The 18,768-nt window shown below is 33.7% G+C and overlaps 2 protein-coding genes across 3 annotated transcripts in view; one reads left to right on the top strand and one right to left on the bottom strand.

The window, feature by feature from the left end:
* LOC113514821 (sex peptide receptor) overlaps positions 1-18,768 on the top strand; it is a 386,799-nt gene that overhangs the window by 252,789 nt on the left and 115,242 nt on the right. The gene's annotated exons all lie outside the window — the stretch shown is intronic.
* Positions 13,359-16,256, bottom strand: LOC128200049 (uncharacterized). Its single transcript, XM_052892035.1, has 2 exons — positions 16,193-16,256; positions 13,359-15,976 (listed from the first exon to the last, which is right to left on the bottom strand). The coding sequence occupies exons 1-2, from the start codon at positions 16,254-16,256 to the stop codon at positions 13,359-13,361; spliced, it is 2,682 nt and encodes an 893-aa protein (XP_052747995.1).

The following is an 18,768-nucleotide window of genomic DNA, read 5'->3' as shown; positions in this document are numbered from 1 at the left end:
AGAGAATGCTTTCAGCATTAAGTCCGCCATGTACACATATATGTACTAATGAATAAATAAATAAAAAAACAATAGTATTCTGTAACTGAGTGTACTTTCACACTCATATTTAATATCAATTTGCCGACGCCATTATTAGCAGTAATTCCATTTTCTTTATTGTTACCATCGATTGGTATTCAGACACTGACTGGTTAAATATAGGCCAATAGGTCACGCCTTTATATCCCTCTGTATGCATAGAGCTTTATTATATCTTACAAATATAGTGTATGTTACTCAATCATAGTTCAATAATTGAACAGACGTGAGTATATTTTGGTATATCAATGGTACAGGCGAGTCTACCGTGAAAAATTTCCGAAATTTCGTGGTCGAACGAAACACAAATTTGATGTTATAATTACATAATATATACAGTTAATTACCGTTTAAAAATGTTAAAATATCACTCCTTTAGACTTTTAAGAGTGGATTTATAACGAACGAAAAGTTATAAACAGTATACTCTGTTATGTGCATGGTATTGCTCATGTATATAGGCGACGGTTACCACTTTCCATCAGGTGGGCCGTCAGCTTGTTTGCCATTCTAAGTTGTATATAAAAAAGTTAAATTCTATTTACTGAGCAGATTTTGGTACGAAAAAAACACGAAATTAAGCCTGAAAATTCGGAATTTCATTTCAAGGTAGACCCTAGGGTGTCGTAAGAGGCAAGTAAGGAGACTTAATGCTCGAGGAATGGGGAGCAGTCCCTTTTAAAACATCATTAAATGCTAACTGTGTTTGCCAAGCATGACAAGCGTGGCGACTACTGGTAAAAACTCTCCTTATGGGAAAGTGTTCAGCAGTGGACAGTAAATGGCTGATATAATTATGTATTTAAATAATTTATATTATTAAGTTATGTATGTATTTATTATATGTTCATAATTTATAAATACATAAAGTATTATTTTATATTTTCTTAAATCTTTATCTTTCTTATCTTTTCTATCTATTTTTTTGTTTTTTTGCCTAAGTAGTCATCATTTAGTCATCCAGACTGGTAGTGAACACCGTCCAATGCTAAATTCACCAAATGTACATACAATAATGTACATTAAATTTTAAATTAATAAATAAATATGTAAGGAGAATAATATACTTTATTTGTACCACAAATGTTTGAATAATAATAACATACGTACATGTCCTTACTAATATTATAAATGGGGGAGAATCTCGAAGACGGATCATACTTCCTTATTTATTATTATTTTTAAACTTACCTATATTTTTTACAATTTTGGGAAAATAAATTAGACACTTCAAAGTAAATTTAAACTTTACTTGACACTGCTCAGTATCTACATTAATTAATATTTTTATATATTACATAGTAACGTAGTAGTATAGTATAGTATATAGTAACACGGACAAAGTCACGGATAAAAACTAGTACACGAAACTTTATAACCTTGCAATTATGAACTCTCAGCATAAATAAGGTCAATAGCTTAGCGCCCGTGTAGGTACAAGCACCAATTTGGCTTCCATCCAACAAGTTCTGCTCAATTCGTTGAAATGCAGTGGGAGAATTTAATTGGAAGAGGTTTAAATTACGAAACCCTAAATTAATTTATACATGTGTAGTTAGATGATATACCACAAGATGGAGTATCAATTAATATCAAACACAGGTCCAAACTCAGAGAGTAAAATTTTTATTATTTATTTATTTAACTCTTAATTAAGATAATAATAAAATAAACTTTTTTTGTTTATGTTGCAATAGCAGCATAAAAATATACAATGACAATTGAATAATTCAAGTGAAATACAGTAACATAATTTTTTTTTATACAACTTAGAATAGCAAACAAGCTGACGGTCCACCTGATGGAAAGTGGTAACCGTCGCCTATAGACGTGAGCAGTACTATGGACATAACAGAGTATACTGTTTCGCCCATAATACCCCCCATGCGTTGCCATTCCTGAGGACTCAGGTGCTATTCCTCTGTACCCAGTAAATTCACGCCATATCCCACCCTTCAAACCGAAACACAGCTATGCAAACACAACTGTTCACGGTTGAAACACGAATGGGAAATACAGATTGAAATATACACATAAACGTACAATCATATGACATCACTTTTATTTGACTGAATTTGACAAAATTTTTTGAAATAAAAGTAAGCGCACTCTTTTTGCGTGTTGTTTTTAATATTTGTATTTATTAATTATTAGTGGATATTACATAATGGCTAAGATGATGATGATGATCGTCATCATCATCTTAGCCATTAATAATTAATTTTACGCTTAATTATGTTGTTTAATTCTTTTATGTTTTATTATTAATTAAACATACAGCCGCTCAAGATTAAAGATTGCGAATGGTCCAAAAAGCAGTTGTACTTTCTCGACCAAATTACATGTAAGTTAAAACGGTAGTTACTACATTAAATTATTTTGAAAATGCTTTCATTTATAGAAAACTTCATTACCAGCTGGGCTAAAGCCGGGGCGGCTTGCTAGTTTAGGAAAATAGTAAATTAAATCATCCATGTTTTTATTTATAATTCTTTTTCCAAATATGTTATCACTGAAGCCGCTACTGTTTTATTGTTATGTGGTACAAAAATTAATATTTAAAAATAACATTTACATGGTTGACAGATGTCGTCGTCGAAGTGGTCAAAGGTTCACCACTAACTGTATCTCGCGACTTCACCCGCGTAAATCAGTATATAAAGTATCCTATGTGCTAAGTTATACTCTATCCGTGTACCAAATTTCATTCAAATCCGTTCAGTAGTTTTTGCGTGAAAGAGTAACAAACATTTATCCATCTATCGTTACAAACTTTCGCATGTATAATATTAACAGGATTCCATTTTAGATATATATATATATATACATAAAGTCTCAGGTACAATTAATACCAAACGGAAATTTGAGGAAATGAGGGTAGTCCAAATAATGGTTAAATGCATGTTACATGTTACGTCTCGGGTAAAATATTATAACAGACAGCAATAAGTTTATATTATATTTTTTCTGTAAGTTTACGACCAACTCGCCGTTTGTGTTACATTTTATACCACTTTTATACGAGCTCGGCTAAATACTTTCAGCTTTATTTTATATGTTTTTATGAGCTTCGCTTTGCCTATTCTTTTTTTTTCTTGCATTATGTTAATAATATTTTGCTCCTCTTTGATCCTAATTGAGTTTAACCTTTATTTAAGCAGTTACGTTACGTGTACTACTTTGTTACCTCTGAATCCTTGACGGCGTCGTAATTTTTTTAAAAGACGGTATACCTACCTCCTACTAAAACGCTTAATAGATATTTTATATTATATAATATATATATATATATATATATATATATATATATATATATATATATATATATATATATATATATATATATATATATATATATATATATATATATATATATATATTTAGCTTGATATTGAAAACTGTAACAAATATAAACAAATTGCACCAGATGATCTAAAATAAACCATAATAACCATAATAGAACAGATAGATAGATAGATAGATAATTTATTTACATTACTTACAGCACACAAATTACAATAAAAAAAAACATACACATAATATACATTAAAAGAGATAAAAAAATGAAAATAAAACAGCACAAAACAAAAAAAAAATACAAAATATATAAACAACGTATGGGCCAGTTGTCACCATAGAATTATTGTTGTTGCTATGTAATAATCTGTATTTACACTTTATAATTGTAAAATCTACACCTAGTTTTGTTTGAAAATAAACAACAGTGGCCGTTCTCAGATTAAATTGATGACATTCCGAATGAGCTTGAATGAATCATGTTTTTTATGATAAGCGATTACCGTAGCCTATTTATTATTATTATTTCAGCCGTTAACTGTCCACTGCTGGACATAAGCCTTCCCTATAAGGGGAGTTTTGGCAGTAGTTGCCACGTTTGGCAAGTGGGTTGGCAACCGCAGTTAGGCTTTAGAGATGTTTTAAGAGGGACGCTGCGGCACATCCCTCGCTCTCCTTTAGTCGCCTCTTGTGATGCCCATGGGAAAGTAAGGGGGTGACCTATTCTATGCCAGGACCACACTGGACTTAAGAATTTGAAAATTACCATTCAAATAACCTTATAATTGAGTTTATTTAAATAAATTATGTTTATTTATATAACTAAAAATACTACATTCATTGTTTTTAGATAATTCGAATGACAAAAATCAAGCCACGTCGGACGTTATCCCATATCAGGTATTCGAGCTCGGAAATTAGCTAATAGCATCTCGTTTGGAGGCGGAACACGTGTTGTAACTGGCGCTCTAATGGCAGTGGAATTCAACTAACGCTAATTCAATAGCTGGCTTTAATAAACACAGGGCCTGATGTAGCTATTTTTCCGTTACGGGCAAAAATTAACATTTATCGCTTTTTATAATAAATTTGTGAACTCAGCATACTTAGGGGGAGAAGGATTATTAGTAATGGGGATGTTAATCCCTATACCTAGCAATATATCCTGTCAGGTCGACCTCTACGTAGTCCCCCTGGAAATTATTGTGCTGAATTCCAGGTGTATTCATCACAATGGGCTAACTGACCTAATTTTTACCTGTAATCTATCTCTGGTGTTCCGCTAGTGTATACAGTTAGCGCGGACGGAGTTGCCATTCCATTATTATCCATTAAAAAAAAAATACCCAGCAAACGTTATATTGCCCCTACCATCATCTACCGGGTCCATTATTTTCTCATGGGAATAAAAACTAACCTAAAAAAAATATAACCTATATTTTAAGTTGGAATAAAATTTTATGTATTACTGTTTGTATTAATCTATTATCTTACATTATATAGATTAAGTTTCTCCTAACAAGTACTTCGTCAAGAACAGGTTAACTTTTATATCCATGTGTACATGAATTGGTAAATAAATTATTACTTTAAATTAAAATAAGTGGGTAAAGATTGTAACAAAGTATCTTAATTATTACTTATTAAATCCTCTATAATATTTAAGTTTATTTGTATATGTAATGACTATATTTTTTTAATGTTATTATATTAAAAATAACACAAAAAAAATCACCTCGAAAAACAATACGAACACTTGCAACACTGAAAAACGGCGCTAATTCTTTACTCTGTATAGGATACTGTTTAAAATAATAAACTAATTTGATAGTTGGCTGTCTAAATGTAGAACTGTTTTTGACATTCAATGCTCCATCTATATAATTTATGAGTACCCATAATTCAAATTCTATTTAGTTTGAGTTTGTGTATTTATTTGCCCAATTGGTATCCCCTAACTCGGGCCCTGTCTGACCTACAGGTGTATAGGTAACACTTAATGTTACGTAGGTACTTATCGAATATATTAATCCTCGAACAATATTTTTTATTAGTGGGTGATAATGGAATGGTAACCCCACCCACGCTATAAATATACACCGGCGGGGCACCAGTGAAGTATGATAGGTAAAGAATTCAAAAAGAATTGTTCACGATGGTTTCCAGGGGGAACCAAGGAATAACACCTGAGTCCTCAGGAATGGCAACGCATGGGGGGTATCATGTGCGAAACAGTATACTCTGCTGTCTATGGTACTGCTCATGTCTATAGGCGACGGTTACCACTTTCCATCAGGTGGGCCGTCAGCTTGTTTGCCATTCTAAGTTGTATAAAAAAAAAGAATATACAAAAAAAAACGAAGAGGAATATTCGCCGTGCTTTTTACACTATTATTTCCCTATTCTCTCCGTGCTTACGCTAAATTGTTTGGAGCGTAAACTTTTATACGTTTTTTACAGCATTCACAATATTCCGAAGCGGTAAAATTGTGTACATACTATATAGTTGACTATCAGTTTATGTATTTTACACAACAAATGCTAAATCAGCGCCATCTTTATATCCTTCGTAAAGTTTTATGCTAAACATTCGGATATCGGAATATCGAATGATATAAACAGGTGACGCTCTAAAGCTGCGGTCTTATTGATCGGGATCGAGTACAAACGACAAATAAAAAAAATCCTTGTTTTTTTTTATAAAAACAGTTATAGAAAAAGTTCATTGTCTTTCCATTTATTATTTTATCTCTATAATTTTATTAGTATTGTAACGTATTATTGTGGATGAGTATTATTATTTAAACATCATCAAAGCCTAACTGCGGTTGCCAATCCGCCTGCCAAACGTGGCAACTACTGGCAAAATTCTCCTTATGAAAGAGGCTTATGTTCAGCTGCGATTAATTTGCTCAGCAATGATTAACGGCTGATATAATAATAATAATAATTGTGTATGTATTTGTACGTATTTATATCTGTGATTGTACGAACATAATGTTTGATATGCATTTCTCATTTCTTCTAATTTCGAATCAAAAGAAGAGACGAGATGAGATCAAAGAAAAAGACGTTCTTAATTCGATTGAACGAACTTGTTACGTCGTAACTTCGTCAGTTGTAAACCGAATAGGAAAAGATAAAAATCTTTCAAATAAAAATCTTTTTTTATCTGAAAGGATTTATCTGAAGAATTTATTTACAGATTGATATAGAAATTTTATCTATTCAGTTGTTTAGTTTTTAAATCATAATATTTTTACGGCCCACCTGATGGTAAGCGGTTACCGTAGCCTATGAACGCCTGCAATACCAGAGGTATTACGCGCGCGTTGCCGACCCTGAAGAAACGACTTTACCCCCCATTTGAAGAACCCCATGTTGTAGTCTCTTGAACTTGAGATGTTTTTGTTAGAACACAATGTAAATAAACGAAAAGAACCTATAGTTTAATGGTAGTTTGCTATGTTTATGTAAATAGGTATATTATTAATTAATTATCTATTCTTATTTTCAATTTCTTTACACCTATTCCCCGATTTACACGGTACTTGTTTTACACGTTTTCGCTTTTACACGGTTTTCCAAATAAGTTTTTTTTTGTTTTTATCGCACTCTACTAAATGCTACTGTGTTTGAACACGTGCGCTGTGTACACATCTCACGGGGAATCCCGAGCTTATGTGCTGACTTGCTGCACATGCACACTGTGTCTGTATTTCTTCGCATAAAATTAAAGTTTTATCTACGGAAAATTGTATTTGAGTGAAAGTTTCACAGTGTCAGAAAGATTTAATTTTTTAGTTTAATGTATTGTAATTAAATAAAAAAAAACAGTGTTTCCGTAATATATTACATATTTTAACCTGTCAATGCATTTTATTTTTATTTCTGTGTACACCTAAAAATATTGAAAAAAATCACAACTGTTAAATAGCAAAATTATGCATTTTCTGCAAACTTTTCGATTTACACGGTTTTGACTTGAAAATTTTTTATTTTCGATTTACACGTTTTTCTTAGGAACGTATCTACCGTGTAAATCGGGGGATAGGTGTATTATTAAATTCTCTTAACAACTATTATACGTCTCTATCTAATGTTATAAGAAAAGTAGAAGCAAACCGTATCTGCACGGATCACACAAAAACAACTGTCCGGATTCTGTTATAACTTAGTAGCTAGGGTTTCTACTGTGATAAAATATTTCATTCTCATGGAAAAATGCGAGGATGTGCGCACTACGACGCTAGTATATTAGATAATATGGGCCGAGTCACCCGGATCTAAGAGAACAAATGGAATGAATAAAATAATAAAAAGACTAGTATTTACGCTAAAAATAAGACCACAGCCTAAAAGGTCTATCTCAAACTTTTATGGATCACAGCAGTTGCTCAAAAAACTTCGTATACACAGAATGTAAATAGACAACCGATGGATAATGATGGATGTTTTGATCATTGTTGTTGCCAACAAGGAAAGAGGATAGTGTCACACTAGTGTCGACAAAGCTTTTGTTTGTATTTATATTCAATCTATAAGTTAACAGGAACTGCTCGGTACTTCACGGTCGCCACTAACCCGTAAATGATTCTGAATCTACCACCTTACGTCTTAAAGTGTATTGTTATTTGAACCAGCCAGTCGCAAACAATAAGATCGAGTTCCCTTTCAATAATTCCATATTATACGCTATTGAGAATCATATTACTATCGGGGAAAGGTTTACGTATGTTCACTTGTATTGAAAGAATCACAAAGTTATGTTTCCTTTAAAACATACAACCATCTCTTTGTTGGTTATTTGTATAGAATTATTTTGTTTAATTCCGCTACCATTGGTATATGTATAACTGCCAATACTCGAAAATTTAACACTTCTATTATTTTTAATTTAAGTTTAGTAAGCATACATTATATTTTAATTTAATAACTGCCGGTTTAACTTACGTTTTTTACTTTACTTTTTTTTTATACCACTGAGGTGGCAAACAAGCATACGGCCCACCTGATGGTAAGTGGTTACCGTAGCCTATGAACACCTGCAATACCAGAGGTAATACGCGTGCGTTGCCGACCCTGAAGAAACCTCTTCTTTACCCCCCTTTTGAAGAACCCCATGCTGTAGTCTCTTGGGAAAACCTTGGGAAAATCGAAAAAGTTCGTCTAGTTTACGAATCAATTCGTGATGCTTAGTCATGAGCGACTGTGATGAGTGAGCGTGAGCCTAACTGCGTGCCTAGCCCCGCTGAGCGCAAGCTGTAGGCGCTACTATTATTATCAAAAGTTCTACGATTTTCCATATTAGCCCTCAATCTCCGACCGCCATTTCGTCCACGCACGTTTTGCGAAACGTGTTTCACCTCTAAACGGGATATCTTCAGGCAAATTATTAGATCGACCCTAGTCTCCTAAGATCACCCACAGTCATCATTCTCCATCTGATCGGCAATCAACATGTTTGATATTTCAAAATTCATATTTTTTTTTATGAATTTGGAAATGTTAATTCTTTATTTAAAGACGATTAAGGTACATTCGTTTATTACGAAGGTCACAATAACTCTGGTAATAGATGAAACTTGATCATTAAAATACCATTTCAACTTTTAAAGATACGAATACAAGATGAACAGTTTACTTAAGCACCCCGCAAAAGTTATCACAAAGCGGCTGCGGACTTGTAAGATCAGAGATTGTGAAATTCTATTTGAAAATTGCTATAACATCTCTAAATGATGTCTTGCATCACCGCAATACGTATTATTTTGCTTTGCGTAATATTCACATTAATGTTTCCCACCAAAATGCAAACGATAATAATGAAATGTTTCTTAACGTTTCGAATTGTTCAAATATTTCGTTTTTAGAATTTTCCGTTGCCAAATATGTATTCCGTTGTTTTGTCGGTACATTATATCCGTTTATAACCGTCCTTGTCGATATTTGAAATTAAAAAGGTTTCTAAGAATAATTTAAAATTTGAAAATCGAATATGAACATCGACTTCAATCTTAATTAATTATTATTATTAAGACCAATAAATACCTGAAAATAAAGAGATTTATTAAACAGAAATACTCTAAACTGACAAAGACATTGTAAAGTGATTTTTTATAAGACATCATGGCAACAGCCCACCTGATAAAAAGAGTCTGCCACCTGATAAAACTGTCACTTACTGACATGAAAGCATCGTTAACAAAATATACTTTAGCACAGAGAAACTTTATGCAAAAGTCGTTTGCTTGGGCACCTCTCCCATTTGTGTTTCTACCGTGAAGCAGTTGTGTTTGCATGGCTGTGTTTCGGTTTGAAGGGTGGGATATGGCGTGAATTTACTGGGTACTGAGGAATAACACCTGAGTCCTCAGGAATGGCAACGCATGGGGGGTATCATGGGCGAAACAGTATACTCTGTTATGTCCATGGTACTGCTCATGTCTATAGGCGTCGGTTACCACTTTCCATCAGGTGGGCCGTCAGCTTGTTTGCCCTTCTAAGTTGCATAAAAAATTACTGCGTTACACATGACACTTTTCATGCGTTGCCATTCCTACTTAGTACCTTGTAATTTCAAGCCAAAACACGATTGCTTCACGGCAGAAACATGAGTGAAACAGAGGTACCCTTCTAATTTCAAATCGAGTGTCTCTTCACTGTGGAAAGCCCTTGGAAAACTAATATTTTTCATTCTTATTATACAAATATTTACTTCACACAAAAATAACGAAAATCTTATATCTCTTTGCATAATCCATTTGTAAAGTAGACACATTCCAATCACATTTGGAAATGCGAGCAAAACAGCAATATGGGTAATGCTTCTACTGTTTATTTAAGGAAAATGCGATATTGTAGGCAAATAAAGGAATTGTAGTAAGGGTCGAACATGCCACTGTAGTAAAATATCTATATTTTTGTTCTCTTATTTTTCGCTGTAATTCCGTTGATGGGCTGAAAGGAAGGGGCCGTCTTTCTTTTTTTTTTCCTTTCCAACGAATCTATCTGCATATTTTTAAATACAAATTAAATTTAGCTACGTACAGAGTAAATTATTTAGATGTTTATCTATGTATCGCACACTAGTGACTAGGGAATGGGTAAATTAAATGTAATTATCATTTAAATGCATAATAGAATATAAGACCGTATTCATGAAGAGTTCCAATGGGAATGATATGCGGGAACTACATAGTTAGAAGCGGGCATCGCCGCGGGAAACAGCTAGTACAATAATATACCTATTAAGATGTGACTTTAAATTTGAATTTTGATAACAGAAATTATTAAAAAACGCCAAAGCAAAATATGAAATAGGTGCATAGTTTTAGTGGTAGATTTATATGCAACGTATTCTATTATTAAGTAGAGTTTTAAATATTTTTTTTTATACCACACAAGGTGGCAAACAAGCATACGACCCGCCTAATTGTAAACGGTTACCGTTGCCTACGAACGTCTGCAGCACTAGGCGCATTACGCGCGCGTTGCCGTTCTAGCAGAAACCTCTTTATCCCTTTTTTTGAAAAACCCCATGCTGTAGTCACTTAGAAAATCCTTGACAGGGAACTCACTCCATTACCAGAGCGTTCGTAGCAGGAAATATCTTTGAAACCGTGCTGTATACGTCCATTTAGGCTTTAAAGAGAGGGTGAACTCTCCATCGATGGCGAACTGTACGATGGCAGATACTAGATGGTAGATGGTCATGTCTCACAGATGATACAAATAATTTACCTTCCTATGCTGCAACATAGATTATATCATAATTAATATTGAAGTAAAAATTGGCAAACTTTTTAACTAAAAACAATACCAGATCTGATCGACTTTTGACCGGGTATATACCGGGTTAACCGCAAAAGTTTCTTGTCATCTTATCTTTTATACAAAAGGAAGATAATACCTTCCCGGGACTCCGTTGTAAAACAATAAGTAAATGGGGAATGTCAATCTAAAGTAATCAAGTTGCCGAAAATGTCAAAGTTTCGTGCGCTCTCGATGTTTTTGGATAAATATATTGTGGCTGGTTTCTTACTTCGGTTACTTGTTAAAAGAGTTTCTGCGTTTGCCACTTATTTATGTAAATGGATTAAATATAAATACAGGCCATCTAGAGTAATGTTATAAAGAGAGAATATTTGATTTTTTTGTATGTTTGTTTTCATATAAAATCGTATAAAAACATTTTTAACACTGCAAGATTTTCTCTTACATTTATTATTCTAGACTAATGAGTGTTTTTCGTCATTATTGTCATTAGCCCACAGTAGACCACTGCTGGACATAGGCTTCTCAAAATTCGCCACATTGTATGATCCTGTGCTTTACGTATCCAATCGTTTCTAGCAGGATTGCGCTGTCTGTGTATGAATGTTATTTTCATTTCAAAACTAAACTATAGGACTTATTTTGATAAAATTTCTATGGAATCAGTCCGAAAGTATCCATTTATCTTTTTAGATAAAGAACGAATCTTCCAAACCGGTTTATAAATGATAAAGTTCTAAAATAATAAACATAAACAAAAATCGAACTAAAATGAAAATCTTCTAATAAAGTTAAGGATTTAAATTAAAAATTTTGGGTTTTATATTTTTTTAATATGGTTCGTTAATTTTTTAGATGATGACTGTTGCGGGTTGTGTTGACACGACGAGGTTGGTAGTGATGTATTTTTTTTTGATGGGTGAAAATGATATGGTAACCCCGCCTACGCTAACGGGATATGCTGGCGGAGCACCAGTGAAGGATGATAGATGAGAATGAAAACAGGCCAGTTAGCCCATCATGATGAATTCATCAGGAATTAATCATGATAGTTTCCAGGGGGAACCGCGAGGAGGTCGACCTGGTTGGGTATATTGCTAGCAATGGGATTCTCAGTCTCCCTTACTAACAATCCCTTTCCCCTCAGTAGAGATGTATATTTCCAATGACTTAGTTATAACTGACAATATTAACGAATAAAAATAATCTTATTTACTAAATACAAATACAGTAAATTAAGACTAAAATAGTGGGGCGATACCTATATTATATACCTATATATTGACCTAGTACGTGCAGTGCTAAATTAACAATTATTAAATTTCTTATTAAACCAACAATTTATTAATTGCACTGCATACATAAACATAGATATGCATACATAAACTCTATAATAACTCTATTTATAAATACGAGATTGCTTCAAAATGTTAAATATCTAAACCGCAATGTTTTAGTGAGGTGTTAATACAGAGTATCCAGACCCTTCAGTGACCACAAAAGAGCCGTGTCTTGTGATAAATAGCTTGACCAACGCACTGCTTGCGGATTATGGAGCACCCGAAGATCCGTTTAATCTCTTAATACTGCCATTGTCTAGATAATGTTGCCCTATTCATAGGAAAGCTATTTGTGAATTATCATTTTCAGGTTCAGTAATGAATAAGTATAGAATTGAAAGGATATTGTGTATATGCTATAAATGTATTTTTATTTATTTTAAATAAAAATCTGCATTTTAATCAAAGATTGCATTTTTTTCCATATTGACAATTTTAATATTATTTTTAATTTTACATAAGCTGTCAAAACAATGTATCATACAAAAACAGTAAAGAGGTTGCATTACTTAAATATAATTGCTCTTAACATTCCGCCCGCCATGGACGAATAGTCCATAACCTAAGTATAAGAAAAAATTAACCAAAACATATTACTACATTACATAAATATTTAACCCCAAGACCAGTTAACAATAGATAAATAAAAAGCTATTTAACTCATAAAATTAAAAACAACATATTTCAGAGACAACACAATAAAGCATTAAAACATTAGAGTATTTAAATAACAATTATTGAAAAATACAACATTAAAATTAAGCAATAAAAGTAATAAAACATTTAACATTCAGTTCATCACTGGTAAATAACAAAGTTTCGAAATTGGACGCTTAATTATCGAATTTTTGCTTCGCAAGCTAACTACGCGAGTGATACCGTCTTTTCAGGAATACAACTCTGTAATTCGGCCAAACAACATTTAGCTGATGGAAGATTATCTTCCATTACTAGAACTATATCACCTACTTTAGATCCTGCTGTACAATTAGCCCATTTGTAACGATGAAAAAACTGTATCAAATATTCTTTAGACCACCGTCGCCAGAAACATTGCACCATTTTCTGAGTAAGTTGCCAACGGCGTAGATTACTCAGTGGCGTTAAATCATACTTATTATCTGGAGCTACTATTAAGGGTTGACCAACTAAAAAGTGTCCTGGTGTAAGAGGCATCTCATCCCCAGAATCACTACTAGCTTTAAATAGTGGGCGTGAATTTAGGCATGCTTCAACGTGGGAAAGAACAGTCGTCATCTCTTCGTAGGTAAGAGTCGAATCACCGATTACGCGTTTTAGATGATGCTTCGTACTCTTGATTCCAGCTTCCCATACTCCTCCGAAATTTGGGGCATGAGGAGGAATAAATCGCCATTCTGTTCCATTATTTGCCAGTGTGGAAGCTACTTCCTTTAACATTGATGACTGTTCATTAAGAAATAATGTCCTAAGCTCTTTTGAAGCACCTACAAAATTACTTCCGTTATCACTCCAAAGTTGGCAACAATGTCCACGCCTGGAAACAAAACGTTTAAATGCTGCAAGAAAACCTTCAGATGTGAGATCGGATACTGCTTCAATATGTATAGCACGAGTAGCCATACATATAAAAAGACATATATATCCTTTGAAGGATCTATGACCTCTGCCTTTGGAGACCCTCATATTTATTGGACCAGCATAGTCTACGCCACTATATAAAAAAGGTTTACTAGGCGTAACTCGACATGATGGCAATTGGCCCATAAGTTGAGTCCTGGCCTTTGCGGCGTATCGAATACACGGCACACAGTTATGAATATGACTTCTTAACAAATTTTTCGCTCTTAGAATCCAATATTTGGTACGTATAAAATTAAGTGTCAATTGGTGACCACCATGTAAAGTTCGTTCGTGAGCATCTCTGACAATTAATTTAGCCAAGTAACAATTATTTGAAATTATAATAGGATGTTTGCCATATTCGAACAATTGTGAATTTTCTAAGCGACCGCCAATCCTTAAAATATTACAACTATCAAGAAAAGGATTTAACGAATTTAAACAACCTTTTTTATTCAGAGGCTCGTTTCGTAACAAAGTTTGTATCTCCATATTAAAATGTTCTAATTGACTCTGCCGTATACAGGAAAACAACGATGACTGAAGCTCTGATACTGATAAATAAGGTGTCATTAAATCACGGATTCCTTTTGGTTCCTTTAATTTCAAAAATCTTCTACAGATGGCTATTACTCTAATCAATTTTCTCAGGGAAGAAAATCTTGATACAATGTCATTATAATTATTAGCATTAATACCTGTAACATGAACCTTTACAACTCTTTCCTCCAAACGAGTAACTATGTCTTTAGGTTTAGTATATATAATATTCCTTTGCAACAACCATGATGGTCCATTCATCCAAAGAGAATTTTCTAAAAGAGCTGTAGGTGTAATACCACGTGATGCACAATCTGCAGGATTCTCTTTCGATGAAACATGAGACCACTGTGACGTATCTAACCTGTCAAGAATCTCTGAAGTCCGATTAGCTATAAAAGTTTTCCAGCGACTGGGATGATCATTCAACCAACTTAAAACCACTGTGGAGTCAGTCCACGCATGTACCTTTGGAATACTTAAAACTTCGGCTACTTCGCTCAACAATTTAGCTAGTAGAACTGCGCCACACAATTCCAGTCGCGGTAAGGATATTTGTTTTATTGGAGCTACCTTTGTTTTAGCTGTTACTAAATTGCTATGAATTTTATGTTCACAATCTATGACTCGAATGTAAACCACAGCGGAATATGCAACGTTCGAAGCATCACTAAAACCATGTAACTCAATAATTATATCATTATTTTTTGTTTTCAGCCATCTTGGAAGTTTGAAATCTACTAATTTTGATAATTCAGTTTGATACACCTTCCATTCTCGAAGAAGTTCCGAAGGCAATTCATCGTCCCAATCTATACCAGCAATCCATAGTTTTTGGATAAAAACCTTAGAGGTAATTATACAAGGAGCAACCCAACCCAAAGGATCATATAAACGTGAAATTTCTGAAATTACTTTTCTTTTCGTTATAGGTGCGTTATTTTCAGAAGATTTCACCGTGAAATGAAATTCATCACTATTTCGGTTCCAAGTAAGTCCTAATAGTTTTGTTATATCATCAGATTTTATTTCTAAATTGTTTGCTTTTTCTTTATCATTGCTTTCTTCATTATTTCTTTCTAAATCAAGACATTTTAGTAGATGCATTTGGTTACTCATCCACTTTTGCAATTCAAAACCACCTCTTTTTAATAGCTCCTTCAATTGACGACACACTTCAACAACTTCCTCTTCAGAGTAACAACCTGTCATAATGTCATCCATATAAAAATCAGACTTTACCCGCTCAGCAGCCAATGGAAAATTATGACCTTCATCACAAGCAACTTGCTGTAATGATTTGACTGCCAAATACGGAGCACAAGAAGTACCAAATGTGACTGTCAAAAGTCGATAATCGTGTATTTCAGAGTGAATATCTTCTCGCCATACAATTCTTTGAAAATCGACGTGTTGCTCTGCTACTTTTATTTACCTGTACATCTTTACGATGTCAGCTGCCATACAAATTGGATATTTACGCCATCTCATGATAATATGTCATAAATCTAGCTGTAAAGTGGGCCCTACTATTGTAGTGTCGTTCAAGGATATACCGTTACTACCCTTGCCCGATGCATCAAAAACCGCCCTTGCCTTAGTTCTTTCTTCCTTAACCATCGCGTAATGAGGTAAATTTATGCAACAACTTTATTTTTATCCGATTCCTCAGCAATTTTCTCAATGTGTCCAAAAGTCAAATATTCATTAATAACCCCTGAACACCGGCGTTTCAAATTTGAATCTTTTTAAAAATTTGCGTTCTGGCCCATGCAATCTTTTTATAGTAATAGCTTTAGAATTTTCACATTTAAGAGAAGGATCATCGCGAAAAGGTAAGTTAACTACATATTTTCCAGATTCATCCCTACGTGTTGTTGCTGCATAATAATCTTCACAAGCCTGATCTTCAGGAGAAAATATTTTATTTATATTAGAAAAGGGTTTATCTTCTAACTCCCAGAAATGTTTTAATAAATCAACATCAGTAGCGTGACTATGCATACTAACTATGACATTATGGCAACCCTGCGAAGAATTCTGCTCATATATTTGACCGGACAATATCCAACCCAAGTAAGTATCCTGAGCTATTAAAGTGCCACTTGGACCTTTCATTAGGCCAGGTTTCAAGATATTGCCATACACCTCCGCCCCTAATAAAATGTCAATTTTATTAGAATAATTAAAATGAGGATCAGCTAATTGAAAGGTTTGCAATTTTGGCCAATCTGACACTATACATTTTCTTTCAGACAATAATGATGTTACTGTATCTACCACTCTAGCTGTTACCTTGGATTTTAAATGAAGGATCATACCGCGACTGGAGATTGACAACAACAACGTTTTTGGAAATTTTGTCATTACTAGTACCACCTACTCCCGAAACAATGCATTTACTAGGTACCTTTTTTAATTGAAGGAGTTGTACAGCTGCTTCCGATATAAAAGATGCATGTGACCCTTGGTCTAACAAAGCTCTTAGTACCTGGATTGATCCATTTTTTGACTCAGCTTTGATAATAGCTGTGGGTAAAAGGACTTGTCCTCGTTTACTTCCATTCAAAAAATGGGATGCTATATTTGATGGGGTCTCTGCTGACTGAGGTGAATCTTCAACCTCTTCAACTTGTGATGTAGTAGCGACTACATCTGCAGTAGCTTGATCTTTGGGATGCAATAAAGTGTGATGCCTACGCTTACACACATGACATTTGTTAAATACACGACAGTTTTTTGCATTATGATTAATACCTAAGCAGTTAAAGCACAAGGAAAGCGATTCAGCAATACTACGACGTTTATCAACATTCTCCTGAGAAAACTTTTTGCAATTGTATAACCTATGATTTTCAGAACAATGAGGACATGTAATATTTGACACAGTATGCAAAACCTTTGGATTATTAGCATTAGTCTGAACAATTTTTGGCTTATATATGGGTTCTACGAATTCCAGAGCATGAAAACGCGTTTCTAAAAACTCTTTGAATTGTTGAAATGACGGTAAATCTTTAGATGACTGACTCACCTGCAATTCCCATTGTTTCCGAGATTCAGCGTCCAATTTCAAACCCATAATATAAATTACAATAATATCCCAGGACTCCGTATCAATACCAAGATTCGATAGCTCATGTAAACAATCAGTGGTTGTATCTAGGAGTTCCTTAAGAGCACTAGAAGATTCTGCTACTATGTTACGTTGACTGAAAAGTCGCTTTAAAATACAATTTGACATAAACCTTTTATTATTATATCTATCTGTTAACATGTTCCAACATTTTATATAATTAGATTGAGTAATCGGTACATGCCTAATCAATTGTTCTGCTTCACCTGACAGTTGTGTTTTTAAATAATGCAACTTTTGTACATCATCTAAAACGGGATTGTTGTGGACAAGCGAGAGAAATAAATCGCGGAATGAAGTCCATTCAGTATACCGGCCTGTGAACACAGGTATTCGGATTCTGGGTAATTTAACCAACGAATCTGCCTTAGAAGAGTTAGGTGAAACTTCGCAATTACTACTTGAGGTACAACACTTAACATTAGATAAAGCATTTTTTAATTCTACTCTATAATCTAAATAAGTTTCAGTCACTAGTTCAAACACTTCATCCTTGACATAATCAGTAGCATTTAAAACATTAGGTTCATACAGAGCGATTAACTTTTCATGTTTTGACGTAAAATTATTGTATTGTTTCTCTAGAATCTGAAGTCTTGTTTCTAAATATTTTTCATTTATTCTATCTCTCGGCGCTTTTTTTAAATTGATTCTTGCTTTCTCTATTTGAATTTTAATATCTTCTAAAACTCGTAGGTTTGCATCCATTTTCAATAATTTTTCAATTCAATATTTAAACGATGAATATTTTCTAAGTCGGATGTCAAATTGTACTCACAGTTTTCCTTGAAACTAATACAGAGACTGACACACTGCTGCAATTGATACTTGAAAGCCACTCGATGATAGCAGCAGAGTCTCCGTCCTCAGCCGTCGCAATATTTCTTACCGTTTTGCAATTGAATACCACAGCTCATCACAGAACTTAAAACGGTAGCAATTAAATTATCCTTTCGGCTCATAGGACCAAAATGTATATGCCATGAATGTATTTTT

Source organism: Galleria mellonella, unplaced genomic scaffold (genome assembly GCF_026898425.1).
Source record: "Galleria mellonella isolate WM207_F2 unplaced genomic scaffold, CSIRO_AGI_GalMel_v1 utg146, whole genome shotgun sequence".
Lineage (NCBI taxonomy): Eukaryota > Metazoa > Arthropoda > Insecta > Lepidoptera > Pyralidae > Galleria > Galleria mellonella.
This window is presented reverse-complemented; position numbering and strand designations above follow the sequence as displayed.

Coding starts and splice junctions, on each gene's coding strand:
- LOC128200049 (XM_052892035.1), bottom strand. CDS start 16,256: ATGGTTAAGGAAGAAAGAACTAAGGCAAGGGCGGTTTTTGATGCATCG. Junction 15,977..16,192: donor ATCGGGCAAGGGTAGTAACG/GTATATCCTTGA, acceptor GACTTTTGACAG/TCACATTTGGTACTTCTTGT.